This window comes from Salvia hispanica, chromosome 4, assembly GCF_029641045.1.
Source record: "Salvia hispanica isolate PSC_SH4W2 chromosome 4, Shi_PSC_v1, whole genome shotgun sequence".
In the NCBI taxonomy this organism is placed as follows: domain Eukaryota; kingdom Viridiplantae; phylum Streptophyta; class Magnoliopsida; order Lamiales; family Lamiaceae; genus Salvia; species Salvia hispanica.
The window spans coordinates 22350521-22372244 of NC_142695.1; the positions used below are offsets into that span (position 1 = coordinate 22350521).

Consider the following 21724-nt stretch of genomic DNA (forward strand, 5'->3'; position numbering starts at 1 on the left):
CTCCAGATTTGAGATTTTTTTCTTTTTCTTCCGTATTTTCCTCCTTACTAAATTCTTCTCCCTAAGTATCAGGTGGCAGCCCCTTTTATCATGTTAGCACTCAATGTTAAGGGTTTTTTAACTCACTTATGTAGTGGGGCTTCACAACTAGGTCAGCTAAGGCACCTTCTATCGTTCTTGCCTCCTCCAAACCGATTTCAGTTTCTCAAAGAAAGAGGTCTCAAAGTTGCATGCATCCTAATCTCAATTACTTTTACTAAGGGAATCTTGCCTTATTATTATCACCAGTTCATGCTATAACACATAGATCCTAAAAACTAAAACACCTAGACCTAAAAACTCCTAAACATGCTGAGCACATACTGCACTAACTCTCCCACCCTCTCCCACTTCACTCCAGCGTGTTCCCAAGCTGTCCTGGTGAAGGGGGGAAATGAGGGAGTTGGTGCACACAATCAAAATAAAATACATAAAACTTCTCACACTTAGACCGAGAACCGGGCTAAGTGGGAGAGAAAAACAAAGACATAAAACAGAAAACAAACATGCTGAATATATACTCAAACTTCTCACACTTGGACCAAAGATTGGGCTAAGTGGGAGAACACACTAAAAACAGCTAAACATGCTCAGCACAAATAACATGGATAAACAAAAACAAAAACAAAAACTAAAATGAAATGACTGAAATGTAAAGTTTACTTGGTCAATGGGGGAGGGGGGGGGGGGTGGGAAATTCAATTCTGAGTCCGGCTCCCTTGGGAGCTAGACTTTGGTGGAACGTTTGGGAGGTTCACTTTCACTTTCTTCTTTGCGGGAGATGCCGGCGCTTCCTCTTCAGTAATCACGGGGGGTCTAGACATGGGTTTCTTCACAGGGACAGACGTCAAGGCCGAAGACACATGCGGGGCTACCGAAGGCTTGGGGGGTGGTGGAAGCTGCTGCTGGGAGGAACTGCCGGGGCCGGGTTGCCGCTTCTCTTTGAGTTCGGGAAAAATCTCTCCCAACCATACTGTCATTCTCTGCATTAGCTTGACCGCCTCGGTCATTCTCTCATTCTGGGCAGATGAGCGTCCAGCCAGGGTGTTCAAACTCCCCTTGATCTCTTGCAGCACCTCCTTGACTTCACCAATATTTCCTCTCACCACAGCCATTTTCTTCCGCAGCTCTGCCACGTCCGCGTTCACCACATCTTCCACCAGCTCCGGTTCACGCTTCACCTTGTCCACGTTGGCACCTATGTTGTAGAAGCACAACTCTGTCCCCTCCATGTGCAAGAGCCCTTTGTTGAAGAAGTACTCCATGCTGAACAGCTCCGGGGCTCACACATTGTAACACTCGGCTCTGCCTTCCCATACTTCAGGACGAAGTTGCGCTCTGTGTAAGCGCCTAGAAGGTGGCAGGTGTACATGTGGCGAGAGGGGTTGGCAGTCATTTGGTGGCATGCCTGGGCTAACCAATATCCAAGGTGAACCCTGATGCGTTTAGACATGCACCAAGTGAAGTATAGCTCGGTGGTGGTGATGCTGGAGCTGGCCGTGCCCATCAGATTGTACCCGATGAATTCCTGGGCGAAACGGAGGAGATGGTCGGTGACGTGGATCCCTTTTGATATGCTGGTCTTGAAAATTCCGCTCTTGGCGTGTGTTAAGTACTCCCAAGCAGTTTGTGGTGAGAATCCAGGTGTATCCTTTGGTGGACCGTATACTCTGTCGTCCCAAATGCCCTCATCATCCTCGACATTGCTAAATAGCCCCATCGTCAAAGACCACTCCCTTACACTCATGGTATGCTCGACGGTGAAAAGACGGAAGGAGATGGAGTTCGCATCCGGATCGGTAGTCGCCTTGAACCTGAAAGTAGAGAAAAATTCCCGGAATGCTTCCACTGGCACCTCCTGTTCACTATGGTTCAGGAGCCACTCAAAACCTATTCCCTTGATGTGGCCAAGGAATTCTTCATCAGACTCTATTTCCCTCAGCGAGTCCCTATCGTATCTCTTCCCTGACTTGGCCAGTTTCCCAACTGCGCTTCGATCCTTGTACGTCTGTGTCCTCTTCGAGTCATTGAACTTAGATATAGCTCCTAAGAGCTTCTTCGTGATCTATACTTCTTCTCGCTCGAAGTTTGGGACCTCTTCTTCTTCCTCGATCTCTTCCTCGGTCTCGCTACTCTCATTAACAGGTCCAGAGGTCTTGGGGAGTGGGCGGGGAGCTTTCCCGACGGAGATGAGTCTCTGAGATTTCCTGGGCCGAGGGACGACAGTTGTCTTTCCATTTCTTTTGCGTTCTTTGGCCACTCGACGCTCTTCCACATCGTCTACCTCTTCTTCAGAGTCAGGAGTCTCTCCCTCCTGCATGCTTGTCGCTCCCGGGGCCAGGAATCCTGATCCCTTTGTCTGGTCATCCTCATCCACTTCGTCCAGCAAGCTTCGCCGGACCATCCTCCTTGACGCCCGCGGATCAGTGGGTGCGTCCTCTGGTTCCTCCTCTAGATCCACTACCTCCATCGGCGCTTCCTCTTCGGGCCTCTGTCCTTCAACATCAACGGGGACCTCGTCCCCTCTAGATTTCTTAGGGATTTCTCCATCAGCACACGTAACTGGGGTTTCCCCCGTAGATTTAACCGGAGTCTCCTCCTCAGATTTGTTAGGGATTTCTCCCTCAGACACAATTGGGGTTTCCCCCTCAACGAGCAAAGTCGGGGTTGCCCCCTCAAGATCAAACGGGGTTCCCCCCTCCACATACACATTCGGGGTTTCCCCCTCCACATTCTCATAAACAGGGGTTTCCCACCTCACATATTCAACCACCGGGGTTTCCCCCTCCACTAATTGTATGGCAGAAGCATTACCTTCCCTCGCGATTCCCTCCGCCGAGTCATCCACCACCATCCTGTCAATTTCATCGGTAAATCCGCTGACGCTTTCCTCCTCGAGTCCGCTGTTTGGGTTCGGCCCAATTGCATGCGTCTGATCTAGGGTTTTGGAAACCCCTGGGTTTGAACTTGGTGGTTGCGCCTTTGATTCCTCAGGAATTGCCGGCGGCGGCTGACGAAACATCGAGAAACGGGAGAACAGTTTTTCAGCCTCCTCTTTACTTCCAAACTTCTCTTCTAGTTCCTTCAAAAATGCCTCCTCATCGGGACTCTTGACGGTAGAGGAACCTTGCACAGAAGTCGGGTTCCACTCTGAACGAATATCGAGCGCCGAAAAAGTCGGTTGTAACGGCGGTTGTCCGGATGACTCGCCGGAAGGTGGTCTGGTGGCTGGGTCTCCCTTCTTCACGGTGGTGCCTTGTAATTTCTTCATAGCTACCTGCAACTGCACAAATTCTGGGGTAGGTTTGGTTAGGGTTTGAAAGCGATTGGGGAAAATTATTTAGAGAGAGAATTCTAAGAGTAGAGAGAGAATGGGCGATTGATTCTGATTGAGAATCAAATATCATTAGCCTTTTTCAGAGTGACAGGCGAACAGTTGCCATATGATGCAAGCAACCGTACGTTCCTCGAAAAGAGGAATTCAAATTTCAAAAGGCAACCGCCTTTTCTCCTATCTGCAAGGCTCTTCCTCCCCCTAGCAATTCAAAAATAAAGGAAATGAAACACCAAATTCCTGGGTCAGAGATCTCGAGTGACAATACAATTTCCCCAAGGATTTTGGTGCTTCGAAAATATTTTTTAGAAATTAAAATTTTTAATTTGTTTTGGGTTTTCTTGTTTTTTAGAAAGCAACTGAACTATTTACATAGCAAATGAGTATCCTCAAGATTTCCTAGGTCAGTGCAAAAATAAATTTCATTTCCCACTCTACCTGACCTAGGAATTCATTAAGGATATCCACTTGCCTGACCATCCTAAGAAACAATAGCAGATGCATGTAGTGGCGTTTCTTCCACCACATGCATATCTGTATTGTCTCTGTATACCTTCACTTTGTGCCCATTTACCAGGAAAGGATGGGGCGCTTCCTTGAATCTCTACAGCTGCATTTGCTCAAAGGCCAATGATCGTGTATGGCCCTATCCACTTGGATTTCAACTTACCAGGCATTAGCTTCAGCCAGGATTGAAAAATGAGTACTTTCTGCCCTATGCGAAGTTCCTTGACTCGGAGATTCTTATCATGCCAGAGCTTTGTTCTTTCTTTATACCAGATGGCCGAGTCAAATGCTTCCAACCTTAGCTCCTCCAGTTCTTGTAGTTGCAGCTTCCGTTCCTCTTTACAGGCTGACGCCTTCATATTCATCTCTTTCACAGCCCAGTAAGCCCTATGCTCCACTTCCACAGGTAAATGGCACATCTTTCCGAACACCAATCTATACGGTGACATCCCGATTGGTGTTTTGTAAGCAATCTTATATGCCCAGAGAACATCGTCGAGGTGCTTACTCCAATCTTTCCTTGTGGTGTTCACCGTCTTTTCCAAGATGTTTTTGATTTCTCTGTTCGAAATCTCTGCTTGACCATTCGATTGGGGATGATAGGGTGTGGATAACCAATGATGTACACCATACTTTCTCATCAACGCTTCTATTGTGCGGTTACAAAAATGCGTACCTTGATCCGAGATGATGGCTCTGGGCACCCCATGCCTATTGAAAATATTGGCCCGCAGAAATTTAGCTACCTCCTTTGACTCGCAGGTGGGTGTAGCCTTTGCTTCTATCCATTTGGAGATGTAATCCATCGCAGCCAAAATGTATGTGTTCCCATATGAAGATGGGAAAGGCCCATGAAGTCCATGCCCCAAACATCGAAAATCTCACAAACTATTATCGGATTCTGTGGCATCTCATCTCTTCTAGAAATTCCCCCGGCCAGTTGACACCTTTCACAGACTTGACAAAACTCGAAAGAGTCCTTGTTCAGAGTCGGCCAATAAAATCCACTGTCCAAAACCTTTCTGGCAGTTTTCCTAGGCCCAAAATGTCCTCCACAGGCTAAGGCATAACAGTGGTTTAGGACATCCTTCTGTTCCCACTCCGGGATGCATCGTCGGATAACCTGATCTGAGCACATCTTCCAGAGGTAAGGATCATCCCAGAAGTAGTATTTGGCTTCACTCTTCAGCTTCATTCTCTGGGCCCGGGAAATTTCGTGGGACCCTGGTAGTTCTCCAGTGACTAAGTAATTGGCCAGGTCAGCGAACCATGGCTCTGCATTCATCGGACGCTTCCCCCTGTCTGATGTTCCTAGACCTGTTGCTGTGAACACTGCTTCCCAGTCAATAGACCTAGCAGACTTCCATACATAATAAAGATGTTCCTCAGGGAAGGCATCCGATATAGCTTCATCCATATCCCCTTGGAAAATTTGGCTCAGATGATCTGCAACTTTGTTCTCCGTCCTTTTCTTGTCTTTTACCTCCCAATCAAATTCTTGCAGCAACAACACCAACCTAATCAACCTTGGCTTAGATTCTCTCTTGGCCAGGAGATACTTAATCGCAGCGTGATCAGTGTAGACTATCAATTTCGACCCTAGCAAATACGGTCGAAATTTCTCGAATGAGTACACCACTGCCAGCATCTCTTTCTCTGTGGTATCATAGTTCTTCGAGGCATAAAATATGACATAGCTTTCCCATCAATCCTTTGACCTAGGACTGCTCCTATTGCAAAATCACTGGCATCGCACATTACTTCGAAGGGGTAGTTCCAGTCCGGTGCGCGGATTATCAGGGCGAAAACAAGTCTATCCTTCAGCATTTGGAATTCATTTTTGCATCCTTCATCAAAATCAAGTTCCACATCATTGTGTAAGAGGTGCGTTAGTGGTTGGGCAATTTTTGCAAAATCCCTGATGAACCGCCTATAGAAACCCGCGTGACCCAGGAACCCTCTAACTACCTTCTGATTCGTGGGGTAGGGTAGTTTCGATATTACATCCACCTTTTCTTTATCCACTTGAATCCCCCTCTCAGAGACTACATGACCGAGGACTATTCCTTCTGGTACCATAAAATGACATTTCTCGAAGTTTAGAACCAAATTCTTCTCCTGACACCTTCTCAACACCAGATCCAAATTTGTCAAGCATGCATCGAAGGAATTTCCATACACCGTGAAATCATCCATAAAAATTTCAATGCATACCTCCAACAGGTCTGAGAAGATGCTCATCATACAGCGCTGGAATGTTCCCGGTGCATTGCATAGTCCAAATGGCATCGTTCTATATGCATAAGTACCAAACGGGCAGGTAAAAGTTGTCTTCTCCTGATCTTCTGGATCCACATATATCTGGAATTATCCACTGTATCCGTCTAGGTGACTCAACTTATTTTTAACACAAGTATACCCGCAAGTGTACGGGGCTAATGTAGCAAATAGTAAGCAAAAAGTATCGTATCCACAGAGACAATGAGTGTCAACCTAATTTCCACGAACCAACCTCAACCTCAACTACTATCTAGATAAATCGGAATTTTGGTTTTTCTAAATCTATTTAAAAGCAAGGTAAAAATAATTAAAAACAACTAGAGAACTAAAAGCAAATAACAAAACGGATGTAGATCAAGGATGAGAATGGTAGAATCCTACGGGATCGATAACAACTATTCTATGCTCAAGTAACTTCCTAACTATGCCAACAAAGGGTCTCAAGGGTTATTAAGCTATCACTAAGGTAAAACCATATATTTTCTCAAAGCATATAATTTGTAGGTTGCTACCTAGAACCGAAGTGTCCTTCCTAGAACTAAGGTAACAACTCCTAAAAGCTCCTAAGATACTTAGCTTCATTCAAAGGCTCAAATCTGTCGATTATATTAGCAAAGACGTCAACTTCTCTTCTTTCAAATTAAACTACTCACTTCCCAGGTATTGTAGTAAAATCCACATGCATTTATAAGGTGATCAATCCAATAAATGTATAAGCACAATAGGAGTCAAAATAACCACATGAGCCAAGGCATAGGAAAAGGAAATCAATTAAACATAAGAATCATTGTATCTCCCCCGTAGAACTCTACGAAGGGTTTAGCTACTCATGTTCAACACAAAAGTCAAAGAAATATTCAAGAACATTGTTTGAACAAGAATAAAACTAAAAGTAGAAACTCCTAGAATTGGATTGGGCGGATTGTAGGTCTCGTCTTCAATCTTGCGATGAATACTCGTCCTCTGCTCGGTCTTCTCTTCTTCCTAGGTGAAAAAGTGGTATTTTTGGGGTAGGTGGCGTGTAAGTTATGTTTGGAGGCGTTTCCTAGGCATATATATACCTAGGGTTGACTTTGGGCCCAAAATAAACTGTCGAACGAAGCTGGTGGGTCGCCAGGTTGGGTGTGCATTGAAGCTGGCGAGTCGCCAGCTGCTTACGGCATTTTTCTCGTCTTTTGCTGGCGGGTCGCCAGGTTCGTTTGCATGCGAACCTGGCGGGTCGCCAGCTATGTCACTGCTCTGCGCAGTCTTGGTAAAATAGCCGTAACTTCTTCTACCGAACTCCGATTGAGACGTTTAAGATATCCACGCGAAGATCTTTCGAAGACAAAGAGAATGGTATGCATTACATGCGAATCGGACTTCAAAAATCTCCAGATAAGCTGTCTCTAACATTGACCAGCTGCACATCCACATATTTTGTACATTTTTCTACACATTCTTCACAAAATGGTCAAAATACCAACATAATAGAGAAGTAACTATAACCATGTCTCAAAGTACACAATATATGATCAAAAACAAGTAAAACTACCCTCTAAAATCATGTAAAATCCAAGTGAATCACTAGGAAGCAAAAATATTGCTTTCTAGCCAACCTCTCCAACATCTGATCAATGAATGGCAAGGGAAAATGATCCTTCTTAGTGGCTTCATTAAGCTTCCTGTGATCAATGCACATCCTCCATCCAGTTACCAATCTAATAGGCACTAATTCATTCTTATCATTCTCCACAACTTGTATTCCTGATTTCTTTGGTACCATATGAACTGGGCTGACCCATTCGCTGTCTGTAATGGAGTAAATGATCCCTAAGGATAGCAACTTCAATACTTCCTTCAGAACTTCTTCCCTCATATTTGGGTTCAGCTTGCGCTGTGATGCATGCAAAGATCAGGGCTGATTTCCACCAGGTCGGAGAGCGTCCACCCTATGGCCTTCTTGTTCCTCCGGATTACTTCCAATAGATCATTCTCCTGTTCCGTTGTCAAGTGGTTGTTGATTATCACTGGGAATGTTTCATCTTCCCCAAGGTAGACATACTTCAGTGTCTCGGATAGTTTCTTTAACTCCTTCTTTGGTGTGATGGCTTCCTGGGGCAGGGGGTTTTTCTCCAGACTCTTTGTTGCTATCTCATCTAAATTGGTTCCCTCGTCCGGACCCTTCACCTGAACAGACCCCGTAGACTCAAATGACAGTGGTTGGTGGCAGAATTCCATGATCGCTTCATTGATCTGTTCATCTGTCATGTTCCGAGTCAAAAGAGTTTCACACCATCTTGCCATCTCCTTATCAACAGACTGGCTCAGCTCCGAGTTGTTAAACTGTTCCTGCATTAATTCAGTCACAAGATATTCCTGGACCAGGGGGTTAATGACATCGACAGAATGCAAATTCTCAACATCCAAGGGTTTCTTCATAGCTTCATCGATGTTAAATGTATATTTTTCCCCATGATAATCCAGACATATTGTTCCATCAAACACATCTATTATAGTCTTAGCGGTGCGTAAGAATGGTCTCCCTAATAGCACCCCGCTAGACTCAGCAGATTCATTATCACTCATTTTTATCACATGAAAATCAGATGGGTACAGGAAATCATGCACTTTCACTATCACGTTTTCTAACACACCTTCGGGTGAAATGCATGTTCTATCGGCTAACTGAATTACCACTTTGGTATCCAGCAGACTTACTCCTATCAACTTCTTATATATCGAAAGTGGTAACACATTTATTGAAGCTTCTAGATCACACATAGCATGCTCAATTTTAATATCACCCAGAGAAATAAGCAAGGTGAACATACCTGGGTCCGTGCATTTTGATGGCATCCTCCTCTTCTGTATCACAAATGACACATTTTCACCAATTACTATTTTCCCGCCGGGCTTGGTCTTTCCTGCTATGAATTCCTTGATGAATTTACTGAATGTAGGCAGCTTCAAAGCTTGTAGGAAAGGCAGGTTGGTCTCCAGTTTGCCGAAAATCTCCATGAAGTCTTCGGTGTCGTCCTTCTTCTTTTTGGCTTCCCCTCGATGAGGAAATGGCTTCGTACGCTTCAATGTCCCTGCCAGACCTGAGACGGATGACTCACCGACTTCTTTCCTTCTTTCCTCAATCTTCACTTCAGGCTCCGGGTCTAAGAAAAATGGATCGGCCATCTGAGGTAGTGGTTTCTCCAGATCCCCTTTCTGAAGACCTTTTTCTACTCTGACATTACTTACCTCAGTATCCTCTAGGTCAGGGGTTTCTCCTTCCTTGCTCGTCAATAGAGGTGTATTCTCATCTTTTCTCATCACCGGACCTTCGTAGCCCCGTCCTGACCTCAAAGTTATCTGACTAATATTTGCTCGGTCAGGTGGTTTTACTGAAGCTGGTATCCTGCCTTCGTGTCCCCTCATTTCATTGAACGAAGTGGCCAATTGTGACATCTGTTTGGCCAACATATCCATGCAAGACTTATGCTCCTGTTGAGTATCTTGGATTTTGTGCACTACATCATTGTTTGCCTGCATATTGTTCTGCATGTGTTGTTGAGAGCTGACTAGGTCATGTACTATCTCATCCAGATTCCTTGGAGGTTTGTAGTTCGACTGATTTGAACTTGACCCCTGATTGTGGCTCGGCCCGCTCCACTGACTTGGGCGATAATTACCCTGACCTCCTTGATTGTTGCTGAACTGGTTCCCTGACCCTTGATTTCCTTGGTGTGCATGCTGGAAATTTTGATTGTTTCCGGTGGCGTTCCTCTGATGTGGCTGCACATAAGAGCTCCCTTGATTACTCTGGTTCTTGTTGTTCCAATTGGACTGGTCCCCTTGGTTGCGATAACTCCAATTATTCGATCCTTCCTGGTTTTTCCCTGACCAACGGTTAGACCAGTTCTGCTGGTTCTCTGCTGAACCTGGGTGCTGTAGCTGGAGCTGTTGGTTTCCGTCTCCTCATCTAAAACAAGGGTTGTCTCTCCATGGTGCCTCCTTAATCTTCCACTGATTCCAGCTTGTATTCTGATTACTTTGATTCCAATTCCCCACTGCATTTGCTTGGGCTTGGAACTCTCCATCGGGTGGTGGACCATAATAGAGCTGGAGTTGATTTTCCTCTGGACCGGGCGACTTCTCTTTCTCTTGCGAGGTCGGGGAATTCTTTTTCTCAATCGCACTAAGAAGTGTCTTTTCCAACCGATCTATCATGTCCCCAACTCCTTCTCCTTCTTGTTCCTTAATTGCGTTTGCTGAACCTCTCCTCATGATACGCGGGTGATCATAGGCCTTCTTTGCGTCGATCAGCCTTCCCAAAATCTCCCGTGCTTCACTTGCCTTGTTTTTTGTAAAATTCCCCCCGCTTGAGGAATTCATTAAGTCCTTCGACTCGGGATTAGCTCCTTCATAGAACAAGTAAAAGGTCTCAGCCTCCATCATCCTATGGTTGGGACAAGCGTCGAGCAGCCCCTTAAATCGAGACCAGTATTGACTCAGGGACTGATTGTAATCCTGCTTGCATTCATGAATCTCCTTCAGGGCATTTGTTTTGTTGGACGGGAAGAAATAATCCAAGAATTCCAGCTTGAAATCTTTCCATGTGTTGATCGAGTCTGGTGGGAGCCTCAGCAGCCAAGTGTTAGCCTTCCCCTTAAGGGCAAACGGGACTGCACCATAGTAAAGTCGTTTCGTTTTTTAACAAAAAGCAACATCTTTTCCCTCTCCTCCTCAATTCATTCTCTTACTTTATTAATATTCTCTCTACGTTTCTCTCTTTACTACTTTATTATCTCTTCATATAATATACTTTAATATCTCTTTCTTAATATCCGTGACAAAAAGAAATGACTTTACTACTGCGGAATGAAGGGAAAATATTTATTTTAGATTAAATTCAAAATCATGTGAAAATTTGTTATGAATTTCCTGTGTCACTTCTTTTGTATTACTACTATTAACTAATAACAAAAATATTAATAATAATTCAATTAAATTTAAAATTTAAGGATATTATGTACATATACAGTTTATGTACATTTATCTTTATTTGGATAACAATAAACTTACATAAACTGTATATACATAATCAAACTTTTCCAACATTCTCCATTGAAAATAAATTTATAAATATGAATTAACTTAAAATAAATTATGCTAATCATTCCGTAATAATTTAAGAAAATATTAAATTTTAAATTAAATATCTTCAAATTCAAGAAAAAAATTCTAACTAAAAATTGTATATTTATTTTGGATCAAACTCGAAATCGTGAAATTTTGTTATAAATTTCCGATGTCACTTTTTTTGTATTGCTTTTAACCAATACTCTCTCCGTCCGTGAAATGTTGTCCAGTTTGTCATTTCGGTCCATCCGTGAAAAGTTGTCCACTTTGCTTATTTTTTTTCCATTTTTGTACATGGACCCCACTTTCCACTAACTCTTTGCACTCAAATTCTATTATAAAACTAATATATAAATATGAGACCCTCATTCTTCTAACCATTTCTATCACTACTAAAACGCAAATAAACGTCTCCCACTGCTACGGCCGCAACTTTAGTAGCGTCGCCCAGCTGGACTTCGATCTCTCCATCATATAGCCGTCTTGTCACCTGCATTAAGTCAGGATCAAAACAAATATGATCAGTCGCTCCAGTGTCTATAACCCAAGTATGAGATGAAGTCGAAGCCAAACATGACTCGACAACTAGAGCTTGGTGCATACCTGTAGCCTTACCCTTTTAGGGGCAGTCTGGCTTCCAATGCCCCTTCTCACCACACTTGAAACACTTTCCAGTTTGCTTCTTTCCCAACATCCTCCTTTTCTTTCCCTTAGCTTCCTTAGCTACGACCTGGTTCGCCACTTTCTTCTTTCCTGCGCCAGGCCTAGGGCAAGAGGAACGATGTGACGAGCTAACCATCGCAACCTTAGCTTGGTTCATGAGATCCTCTGCCGACTGAAGTTCAATCAACAACTCAGCCAAGGTATAGTTTCTTTTGTTCATCTCAAAGTTGAGCTTGAACTGCTGAAAGCTAGGGGGCAGACTCTGAAGGATGATAGTAACTTGGGACTCGGCATCAATGACGCCTCCCAAAACCTCAATTTGATTGAGGTGGCTAATCATCTCGAGGACATGGTCCCTCACAGATGAACCTTCCTTCATAGTCTTGCACATGATACTCCGAAAGGCTTGAGACTTAGCCGTTCGATTCTGAGTACCAAAGAGATTCTTGAGATTTTGCATAATCTCGGCGGCAGTCGCCATGGCGGCATGCTGATGTCTAAGCACTGTTGACATGGAGGCCAACATATAACACTTAGCCATCTTATTCACCTTATGCCACCATTTATGCGCATCTCGCAATGCCTGCGCGGCATTAGCCGCCGGCACTAGAGGCCGTGGAGTAGTGAGCACGAACTTGTACTCATCAGCCGTGAGAACGATGTCCAAATTTTGTTTCCATTCTATGTAATTTTGGCCCTCGAGTTTGTTTTCTTTAAGAATTGCAGAAAGAGGATTGAGTGACATGTTGACGATTTAGTTTGCACTGCATAACAAAATATTTACTATTTGTCATAAACTTATGTGATGAAATTGATAAGATTAACCATAAAATTTTTCAAATTTCTCACAACTGTAAAATTAAAATTTTGTACCCTCAAGCAGAGGTCAATACGCATTAAAATTTTAACATTTTTACTGGTCACAACACCGACGAATAGTCCATAGACCGCAGCACGGCATGGCCGCCAAATGTTGCCTAAGTACGACCATCAAATTTAGCATTACAGAATCTTGTTTCTACAACACACTCCCGTAACAATGTTCATGAGCTGATAACAAGATCAAGCTATCTCGTAAATTCTGTTTGGACTTCTGAAACTCGTAATTTCTTAGGATTATTGTCCCCACAGCATGGGTGACGATAATATTGGAAACTACTTTCTAGTCCATACTATTTACATATGAGAAGTCCACCTATACGAACTCGCTATTTTTTAGGATTATTGTCTCCACAACATGGGTGACGATAAGATTAAGAAATTAGCTTCATAAGTTGTGGACCAATTGATGGAGACCATATACAAACTTAGTTCGTAATTATCGCTTAGATATTTGAGTTATGGTGTTTCATTAATTATCCTTAGCCTTAGTGCAGATTAAAGGCTTAATTAAATTTTGTTGGCATTTAATTGACTGGATAATTAAATCATTTATAATCTTTTAAACATCTTATTAAAGGATATTATTTTAATTACTAAAGTTTAATCCATATTCATGTCTTCTATAATATTTATCTAAAATAATTAATTATTTATATCTTGGACTGACATGAATAAATAAACTTAAATTAATTTCTTATTAAGATTGGGAAGAGATAAATATTTTGTTATTTAATGAAATCCTACATATCTATCCTTATTAGGATTTTAGATATATAATATAATTAGGAAACTATTAAATTATTCTTGTCCATATCATCTAGGAATAAAAAATATCCATAGATATGGTCAATAATCTAAATATTCCTAAAATCTAGGGAAATCTTCCCAAAATATTTTATTTTCATTAAATAATAATATTTTAATGATATCTTTTAATTTAGGAATCAAATAATCATTAAGAAAAATATTTCATCGTTATCTCATCGTACGAGGTTGGCACGCACGACGAACGACGAAAATCCACCGGGAGATTCTCGCCGGAACGGTGAGTTCACTGTCCAGCTCTCTCCGGCAGCCCGCGCGACGGCGCGACTGCTTCCTTCTCCCTCTCCGGCGTTTTAGCGCAAAGATCTCCTTCCGTCGACGTTGGCCAGCGCGCGGCGAGGGCCGCGTTTCTCTGGCGAACTCCTTTCTTCCCCGTTCGTGCTCGCCAGAACCAGCTGCCGCCGCGAGCGGCGTTGCAGCTCTCGGTTCAACGACGATCGGCTAGGGTTCGACTATGGTTAGGGTTTAGGTTAGGTTTAGGGTTTGGGCCGATAGAATCGCCGCTGCTCTCGGACAAGCAGCGGCTTCCGTCAACGGGCACCACCGTCGAACGCCGTGTGCACTGGAGAATCCGAGAACTGCGTTCTCGCCGGCGGCGTGGACGAGCCCATGCTCGTGTTCACGTCGTCGCGTGATTGCCTCGATTCATAGAGTAATCAAACTCCAACTAGCTAGGTTCCGAATAATAAAACCTTATTTCAAGCTCCTCTTGAGGATGTTATCAAACGAGACTCACCTCACGCATGATTCAACATAATAGCAATCCTAGCACCGCTAGATATTAATCACCACTACCCAATATACCAGGCTTATTGGGTTGCGAAAAACCCACACCATTTGGTAAGTCAAAGTAGTGCATAATCAATACCGTATGCTCAATGCTAACGTACATTGATTAAGAAACAATAATTTACGAGACCTCGTCTTTCAGTAGATAGCATAAAGACATGTCTCGCTGTTAGATCCATTTCAGTGCTATACCACACCAACGTCATCTTATTTCAGTAAGGCTTAGAAATAATCGGACTGACATTGCAACCTTTCACGATAGGTAGTCTAAGCCTATCTAGGTTGTGAAATTCTTCTTTTTCTTTGTTCAAAACTGACCGTGTTAAGTGAACGACGCTCACAACCGGTCTACTAAAACAAAGGCTTAGATTTTGTTAAGTTACTTATACATTTAAACATGTAATAAACATCCATTAAATGTAAAACATAACAACATTATGACAAAAATAATCTGTTTATTTCTTTGGAAAATAAAATAAGAGTTTTAACAGTATTCAATCACTCGAAAGATGACTTCTAGTATACAAACTCTAACACATAGATGTATCTTTCAACATCAATTGACTTTCGGCAGCTTAGACAGCCTTGCACTGATAACCTTATGTGAGCAGTAGCACCAGAATCTACCCACTAAATATCATTAGGGACTAAATCCAAATTAACTTCAAAATGGACCAAACAAGAATTGTAACTTTCTTTGTACGCCATGCATGATATTTGTCACAATTCTCCTTTTTATATCCATATCTACCACAAAAGAAACAATTATCATTGTCCTTATGTTGTTACCTTTGTGATGAACCCTTATCCATAACAACATTCTCAATACATTTTTTCTTAATGCCCTTTACTTTATTTCTTGAGATACTGACTAGATGTGCAATACCAAATGCACAAAATAGTCTTTAGAATTCAAGCTTAAGTGAAGCAACGTGAGACATTTTCATAATGTGCTCCCTTATGTTGCTCTTGCCCTTATATACTTTATTGAGATCAAGCACGCTTGTCTCAACCTTATCGTTTTTCACAAAACGTTCCTTAATTTTGGCAAGGTATTCACTGGCCTTAGTGATATACTCAGATGCAGTGCCTCGAAAGGCTTCTGGGATGTTAAACCCAATGATCAGTAGACTTACACGATTCGAGTATTTCTACTTCTCGTAGTTAGTCCTTTGATTAGAAGTACTATCGTCTGTAGGAGAAGTAGCTTGCTCAATCCTTAGCGCGTAATCTAGATCCATACAACCTAGAGCAATCAAAATATAATCTTCGCAATCCTTAAAATTTGACCCATTCAACATTGATACATTGTTCATGTCGGAAGAAACTGCAGGAGCAGACATCATAACTGAACAGAGAACAAAACCGAAATATTCCCATGCTCACAAATAAAATTCAAATAAGAAGGTAACATCTCGAGGTACCGACACAACATTCATATCAAGTCTTTGGACAATAATATGAACTTGTAAGTGACAACCTCTTTGTAGTGATCAAACACTGACAATAAGATCATGTCAAGTAATGTCCACCTTTGGGCATCACAATTACTTACACAAAAACTGGATAATTGTCACCCATTTATCACCACAGGTATGTATGTATCTTGTGCCAAATAATAATCTTCCTTTGGGCCGACTAATATCCGCATTAAAATGCACACACACATCACCGTCCTAATATTCGCAATAAAGAAGTCTAGACAATAGAGGTTACTTTTGCAACGTCTTGCTTCGACTAATCTACTTTGAACATTAGTAAAACATTACGAGGTTCCGAGCACAACATCCACATCAAGTCTTTTGACAGTAATGTGAACTTGCAAGTGGCAACCTCCTTATAGTGATCAAACACTGACAATAAAATCATGTCAAATAGTGTCCACCTTTGGGCATAACACTACTTACACGAAAACTGAATAATTGTCACGTATTTATCACCAAAGGTATGTGTGTATCTCGTGCCAAATATTAATCTTCCTTTGGGCCGACTAATATCCGCATTAAAATACACACATCTAAGGAGGCAAGAAGCTTAGACATCAATTTATGAGGTGCCGAGTTCGAGCCCTCTTAACCTCAGTTGTAATTTCCTCCTTTCTTAGGAGTTTATATATAATATCCTCCTTCATATAGTAGTTAATTTAAAAAAAAACAGAATAGATCACAAAATATGGCTCAGAACCCGCCACAACCACACCGATCTATTCTACTAGAACAAGATCCAAGGGAGCACAACCGGACCGGTTAGAGTTCACCCTCACACCACCGATGCCTTCACCACAAGTTCCCCTCACACCAGATCTAGTTCCACCGAACAAAACCTCAGAACAGAACCTTCACGTCTCACAAACCCTAGTTCTTCTCCAGCACCCAAGAAATCAAAGAGATTGCCTTATTCCAGCACTCACAAAAGATCTACCACTCAAAGAATCGTGAGAGATCACCAAGAGATGGCCGGAAACTCATCGGAGAAGAAGAGAGAAGAGAGAGAGAGAATACACTGAATCAAGTGTAGAGAGAGAGAGAGAGATTAGAGAGTGAATGAGACTCAAAGGAGTTGGCTCTCACATAACAAACACAACCCTACATCCAACGGTGGAGAAGCATGATCCAGGAGAGGGAGCACATGGCAGCATCTGGTGGAAGCATGATCCAGGAGAGGGAGCCCAATTAATTATTTCTGGGCTCAAATAAAAGGCAGCCCAAATAATAGTCCACACCAATATCTAACATACTCCACCTTGTACATTATTCTGGGAAACCAATCAAATGTTATAAGCTAAGGTATTTTCATCACAGCCTACAAGGCAGTTTCCTCAGCACCAAAGGACTAAGTCCACAAGCATTTTGGGAACCACCAGGTTGCCTTTAGACACCAGAGGGGCTGACACCCATTAGTCTACAAGGACTTTATGCCTCTAGCCACCTATCACCCTTACCACAGCAGATAAGGAGGCCGAGGTCTTTTCCTCGGGACATGCAACCTATCCTAGATCAAAATGCAAGTATTTAATGCAGATAAGAAGTTTTTCTAAGGGTAAGGGCTTAGTTCTCATGTCAACTGGGTTTTATCTGTATGCACTTTTTGAAGAAAAATTTCACCCTTTTTTACAATATCCCTAATGTAATGAAACCTTACATCTATATGCTTTGTCCTATCATGGAAAACAAGATTTTTACATAATTGAATTGCAGACTAAGAATCAGAAAAAATAGTAGGAGAATCCTTCACAAACTTAAGTTCAAAGAGTACCCCCTTTAACCACACAACTTCTTTCATTGCTTCAGTAATAGCAATGTATTCTGACTCAGTAGTGGACAGAACCACTATATGCTGCAATTGAGACTTCCAACTAATGCATGACTTGCACATAGTAAACACATAGGAAGTGGTTGACTTCCTCTTATCCCTGTCATTAGCATAATTGGAGTCTACATAACCAGTGAGGATAACACCCTCATCACACTTGGAGTAGCACAACCCATACTTGGTTGTGTTCTTCAAATATCTCAGAAGCCATTTCAAAGCTTCTAAATGCACAGGACCTGGATTAGACATGTACCTGCTCAGGCATGAAACAGCATAGGTAATATCTGGCCTAGTACTCATAATCAAATACATCACAGAACCAATAGCATTAGCATAGGGAATTCTCTTCATAGCATCAACTTCAGTCTGAGACTTAGGACACAGATCTTTACTCAACATAAAATGAGCAGCTAAAGACACAGACGCATGTTTAGCATCAAACATGTTAAATTTTTTCAAAATTTTGTATACATAAGGCTCTTGATGCAACAAAATGGTAGATATTTTCCTATCTCTATAGATATTAATCCCTAAGATTTTCTGAGCATCACCAAGATCCTTCATGTCAAAATTCTCACTCAAAGCAGCTTGTACACCCTTAATGGTTTTCAAACAAGGACCCATGATAAGCATGTCATCAACGTATAACAGCAAGAACACATGCAAAGTATCAAGGTTCTTAACATATAAGCAATCATCAAAGGTACTTTTAATAAAGCCTAACTTATGTATACATGTATTAAACCTGATATTCCACTGCCTAGGAGATTGTTTTAAACCATACAAGGCCTTTTTTAACAAGCAAACATGATTGGAAAACTTGGTATCAACAAAGCCCTCAGGCTGTTTCATATAAATTGGCTTATTAAGATCACCATGCAAGAAGACAGTTTTAACATCCATTTACTTTAATTCCCAATCATAATGAGCACACAAAGAAAGCATCATCCCGAGAGTAGTGAATTTAACAACAGGGGCAAAAAATTTTGTGTATCTACCCCCTCTTGTTGAGTAAAACCCTTTGCCACTAATCTGGCCTTGTACCTAAGGCCCTCCACCTCATTTTTCAGTTTGTAAAGCCACCTGCAGTCAACCACAGATGCACCAAGAGACAAAGGTACAAGAATCCAAGTAAGATTAATTTTTAGAGAATGCATCTCCTCCAACATGGCTTTATGCCACTAACTCCAGAATTTAGATTTAGTAGCCTACTTATAAGTTTGGGGCTCATCCCCATCAGATTCATACACATTGAAAGCCAAATTTATAAGAGCAACTAAACCAACAAAGCCATCAAACTTAGAAGGTCTTTTTACATTGACCCTTCTAGTTCTATCTCTAGATAACACATAATCCTTCAAGTTAGTATCATCAATAGCATTTTGAATGCCACTAGGGATATGTATCACATTCTGGGCAGGAACAGGTGGAACATTTCTAACAGGACTCTCATGCATGTTAGGCACATTGTCATCAACATTTTGGGCAGGCATATCATGGATCACATTTGGATTTCCTTCATTAGGTGTCTCATTAGGTGTAAAGACTGGATAAGTATTCCAGAAAGGCTGTTTCACCTCACTTGAAGCATCACTATGATGCTCCACACCAGTGAGTGTATTTGAGGACTCCACCTCATTGAGGGGTTCAGTGTCCACATCTATAGGATTTGGGCTACTTGTCAATTTTAAGCAGGTGAATTCATCTTCATTGAAGACTACATCCCTACTTATTATGACCTTGAACCCAGATTCATCCCTTAGCCAGACTCTATAACCTTTGACACCCTCAGGATAACCTAGAAAAATACATTTTCTAGATCTAGGCTCAAGTTTATCAGACTTAGTATGCACAAAAGCAGTACAGCCAAAAATCCTTAGATGAGAAAAGTTAAGAGGCTTTCCATAAAACACATATTCAGGACACTAACCAACCAAAGACATAGAAGGAGACCTATTCACCAAATAAGTAGCAGTTAATAAAGTCTCACCCCAAAACTTTTTTGATAAACTAGACTTAGAAAACATGCATCTCACTTTATCAAGCAAAGTCCTGTTCATTCTCTCAGCAACCCCATTTTGCTGAGGGGTATAAGGCACAGTTCTGTCTTTTGATTCCAAAACCATCACACAAGTCATCCATTTGATTATTACAAAACTCCAGACCATTATCTGTTCTAATAGCCTTAATTTTCTTGCCAGTCTGAGTTTCAATCAAAATTTTCCAAGTTTTCAATTTTTCAAACACCTCAGACTTATGTCTCATGAGAAAACACTATACTTTTCTTGAAAAATCATCAATCACAGACAAGAAATAAACACATCTAGAGTGAGAAGACACAGAATCATGACCCCAAACATCCATACGCAAATATTCCAGAATACATGTACTCACATTTGCAGGTGCAGGAGTAGAAGGAAAGGAGGCCCTATGTTGTTTACCTAGCACACATGGATCACAGAAAGGCAGCTCACTATGAACATCATTATCAGATAGGATGGCATGTTTTTACAGAATACTCAGGCCTTTAGCACTCATGTGACCTAGCCTATTATGCCACAATATAGTTCTATCAGATTTAACAACATTGGCAACAACTTTTTCACATGTAAGAGGCACAGCAGTACAGACATATAAACCACACTTCTTTTTAGCCTTGAACAGACACATAGATCCTTTACAAATTTTCATACAGCCTTCCCCCCACTTCCCCCCCCATACCCTCATTTTCAAGAGCAGTACAGGACATCAAATATAGCAAAGATCAGGAACATATCTCACATCCTTCAAGTTGAGCACATAACCATTTTCAAACTTCAAACACACAGTGCCAATCCCAAGAATTTCACACTTCTTGTCATCAGCCATTGACACAAAAGTTTTAGTTACAGGTTTCAGCTCAGAAAAAACTTCCCTGAAAGGACTCACATGATAAGTACATCCAAAATCGCATAGCCAATCATTAGATGTAAAAGGGTAGGCAGGAGAAACATTCACAAATTGCAGATCATGCACCATGAACACAGAATCATTCACATTATCATAAGTAGCAACATTAACAAGGGTTTCAACCTGGGTATTATTGTTGGGAAACTTATTCTTCTTAGGCTTAGTGCAATCTTTCTTATAATGCCCAATATCTCCATAGTTGAAACACTTCCTATAGGTTTTAGGATCCTTACTTCTAGACATAGACCTAAACTTTTTCCTAGAGTTAGAGGTATTACCAGAACCACTACTGGGCTCATTGCCCCCTCTAGATTTAGATCTTCCTCTGACAATTAACACCTTGTTATAAGTATTCTTATCAGCAGCTCTCTCCTTAAGTTCAAGTTCTTTAGATTTCAGGGAACTAATGATAAGGAGGAGCAGAATCCCTACCATACTTTATGGCAGCCTTAACATCACTATAGGAATCAGATATGACATTCATGAGGGCTATGCTAGTGTATTCATCTATAGTTTTATCACTTGATCTCTTAATGTCCTGAACAAGCTTCTGAAACCTATCCACATTGTCATCAATATCTTTTGCAAGATCAAGCTTAAATTTAAACAACTTTTCAAGCAAGTACATTCTTGAAGACATAGAGGTTTCAGTATACAGAGTATCAAGCAATTTCCACATTTCAGCAGCAGATTCCTCATGATCAACTTTCCTAATCACAAAATCATACAGATTTAACACAATAGTAGCCCTAGCCAACTCATTCATTTAATCTTTTTTGTCCTGAGCAGTATCCTCAGGTAAAGTACTATCAACAACTTTGAAAACTTTTTGCTGAATCAAAACATATTTCATTTTCTGTTTCCAAATAGCAAAATCATTTTTACCATTATAAGGAACCAAACCAACAGGCTGAGCCATTTTAGCAAGAATTTTTGCAAGAACACAGGAAGCAAGACAGAAACACAAAGCCTTACACACCTGAGAACACAGAGACATGCACAAGCAACACAAGACCAGACACACAGCTTTCA

The 21724-nt window shown here is 41.6% G+C and overlaps 1 protein-coding gene across 1 annotated transcript; it reads right to left on the bottom strand.

Moving 5' to 3' along the window:
* Nucleotides 1–15336: 15336 nt before the first annotated feature.
* LOC148927483 (uncharacterized) lies at nucleotides 15337–15774 on the bottom strand. The gene is made up of 2 exons (XM_089056611.1): nucleotides 15618–15774; nucleotides 15337–15533 (listed from the first exon to the last, which is right to left on the bottom strand). Exons 1-2 carry the CDS (start codon nucleotides 15772–15774, stop codon nucleotides 15337–15339), a joined length of 354 nt encoding a protein of 117 aa, XP_088912737.1.
* Between the last annotated feature and the right edge of the window lie 5950 nt (nucleotides 15775–21724).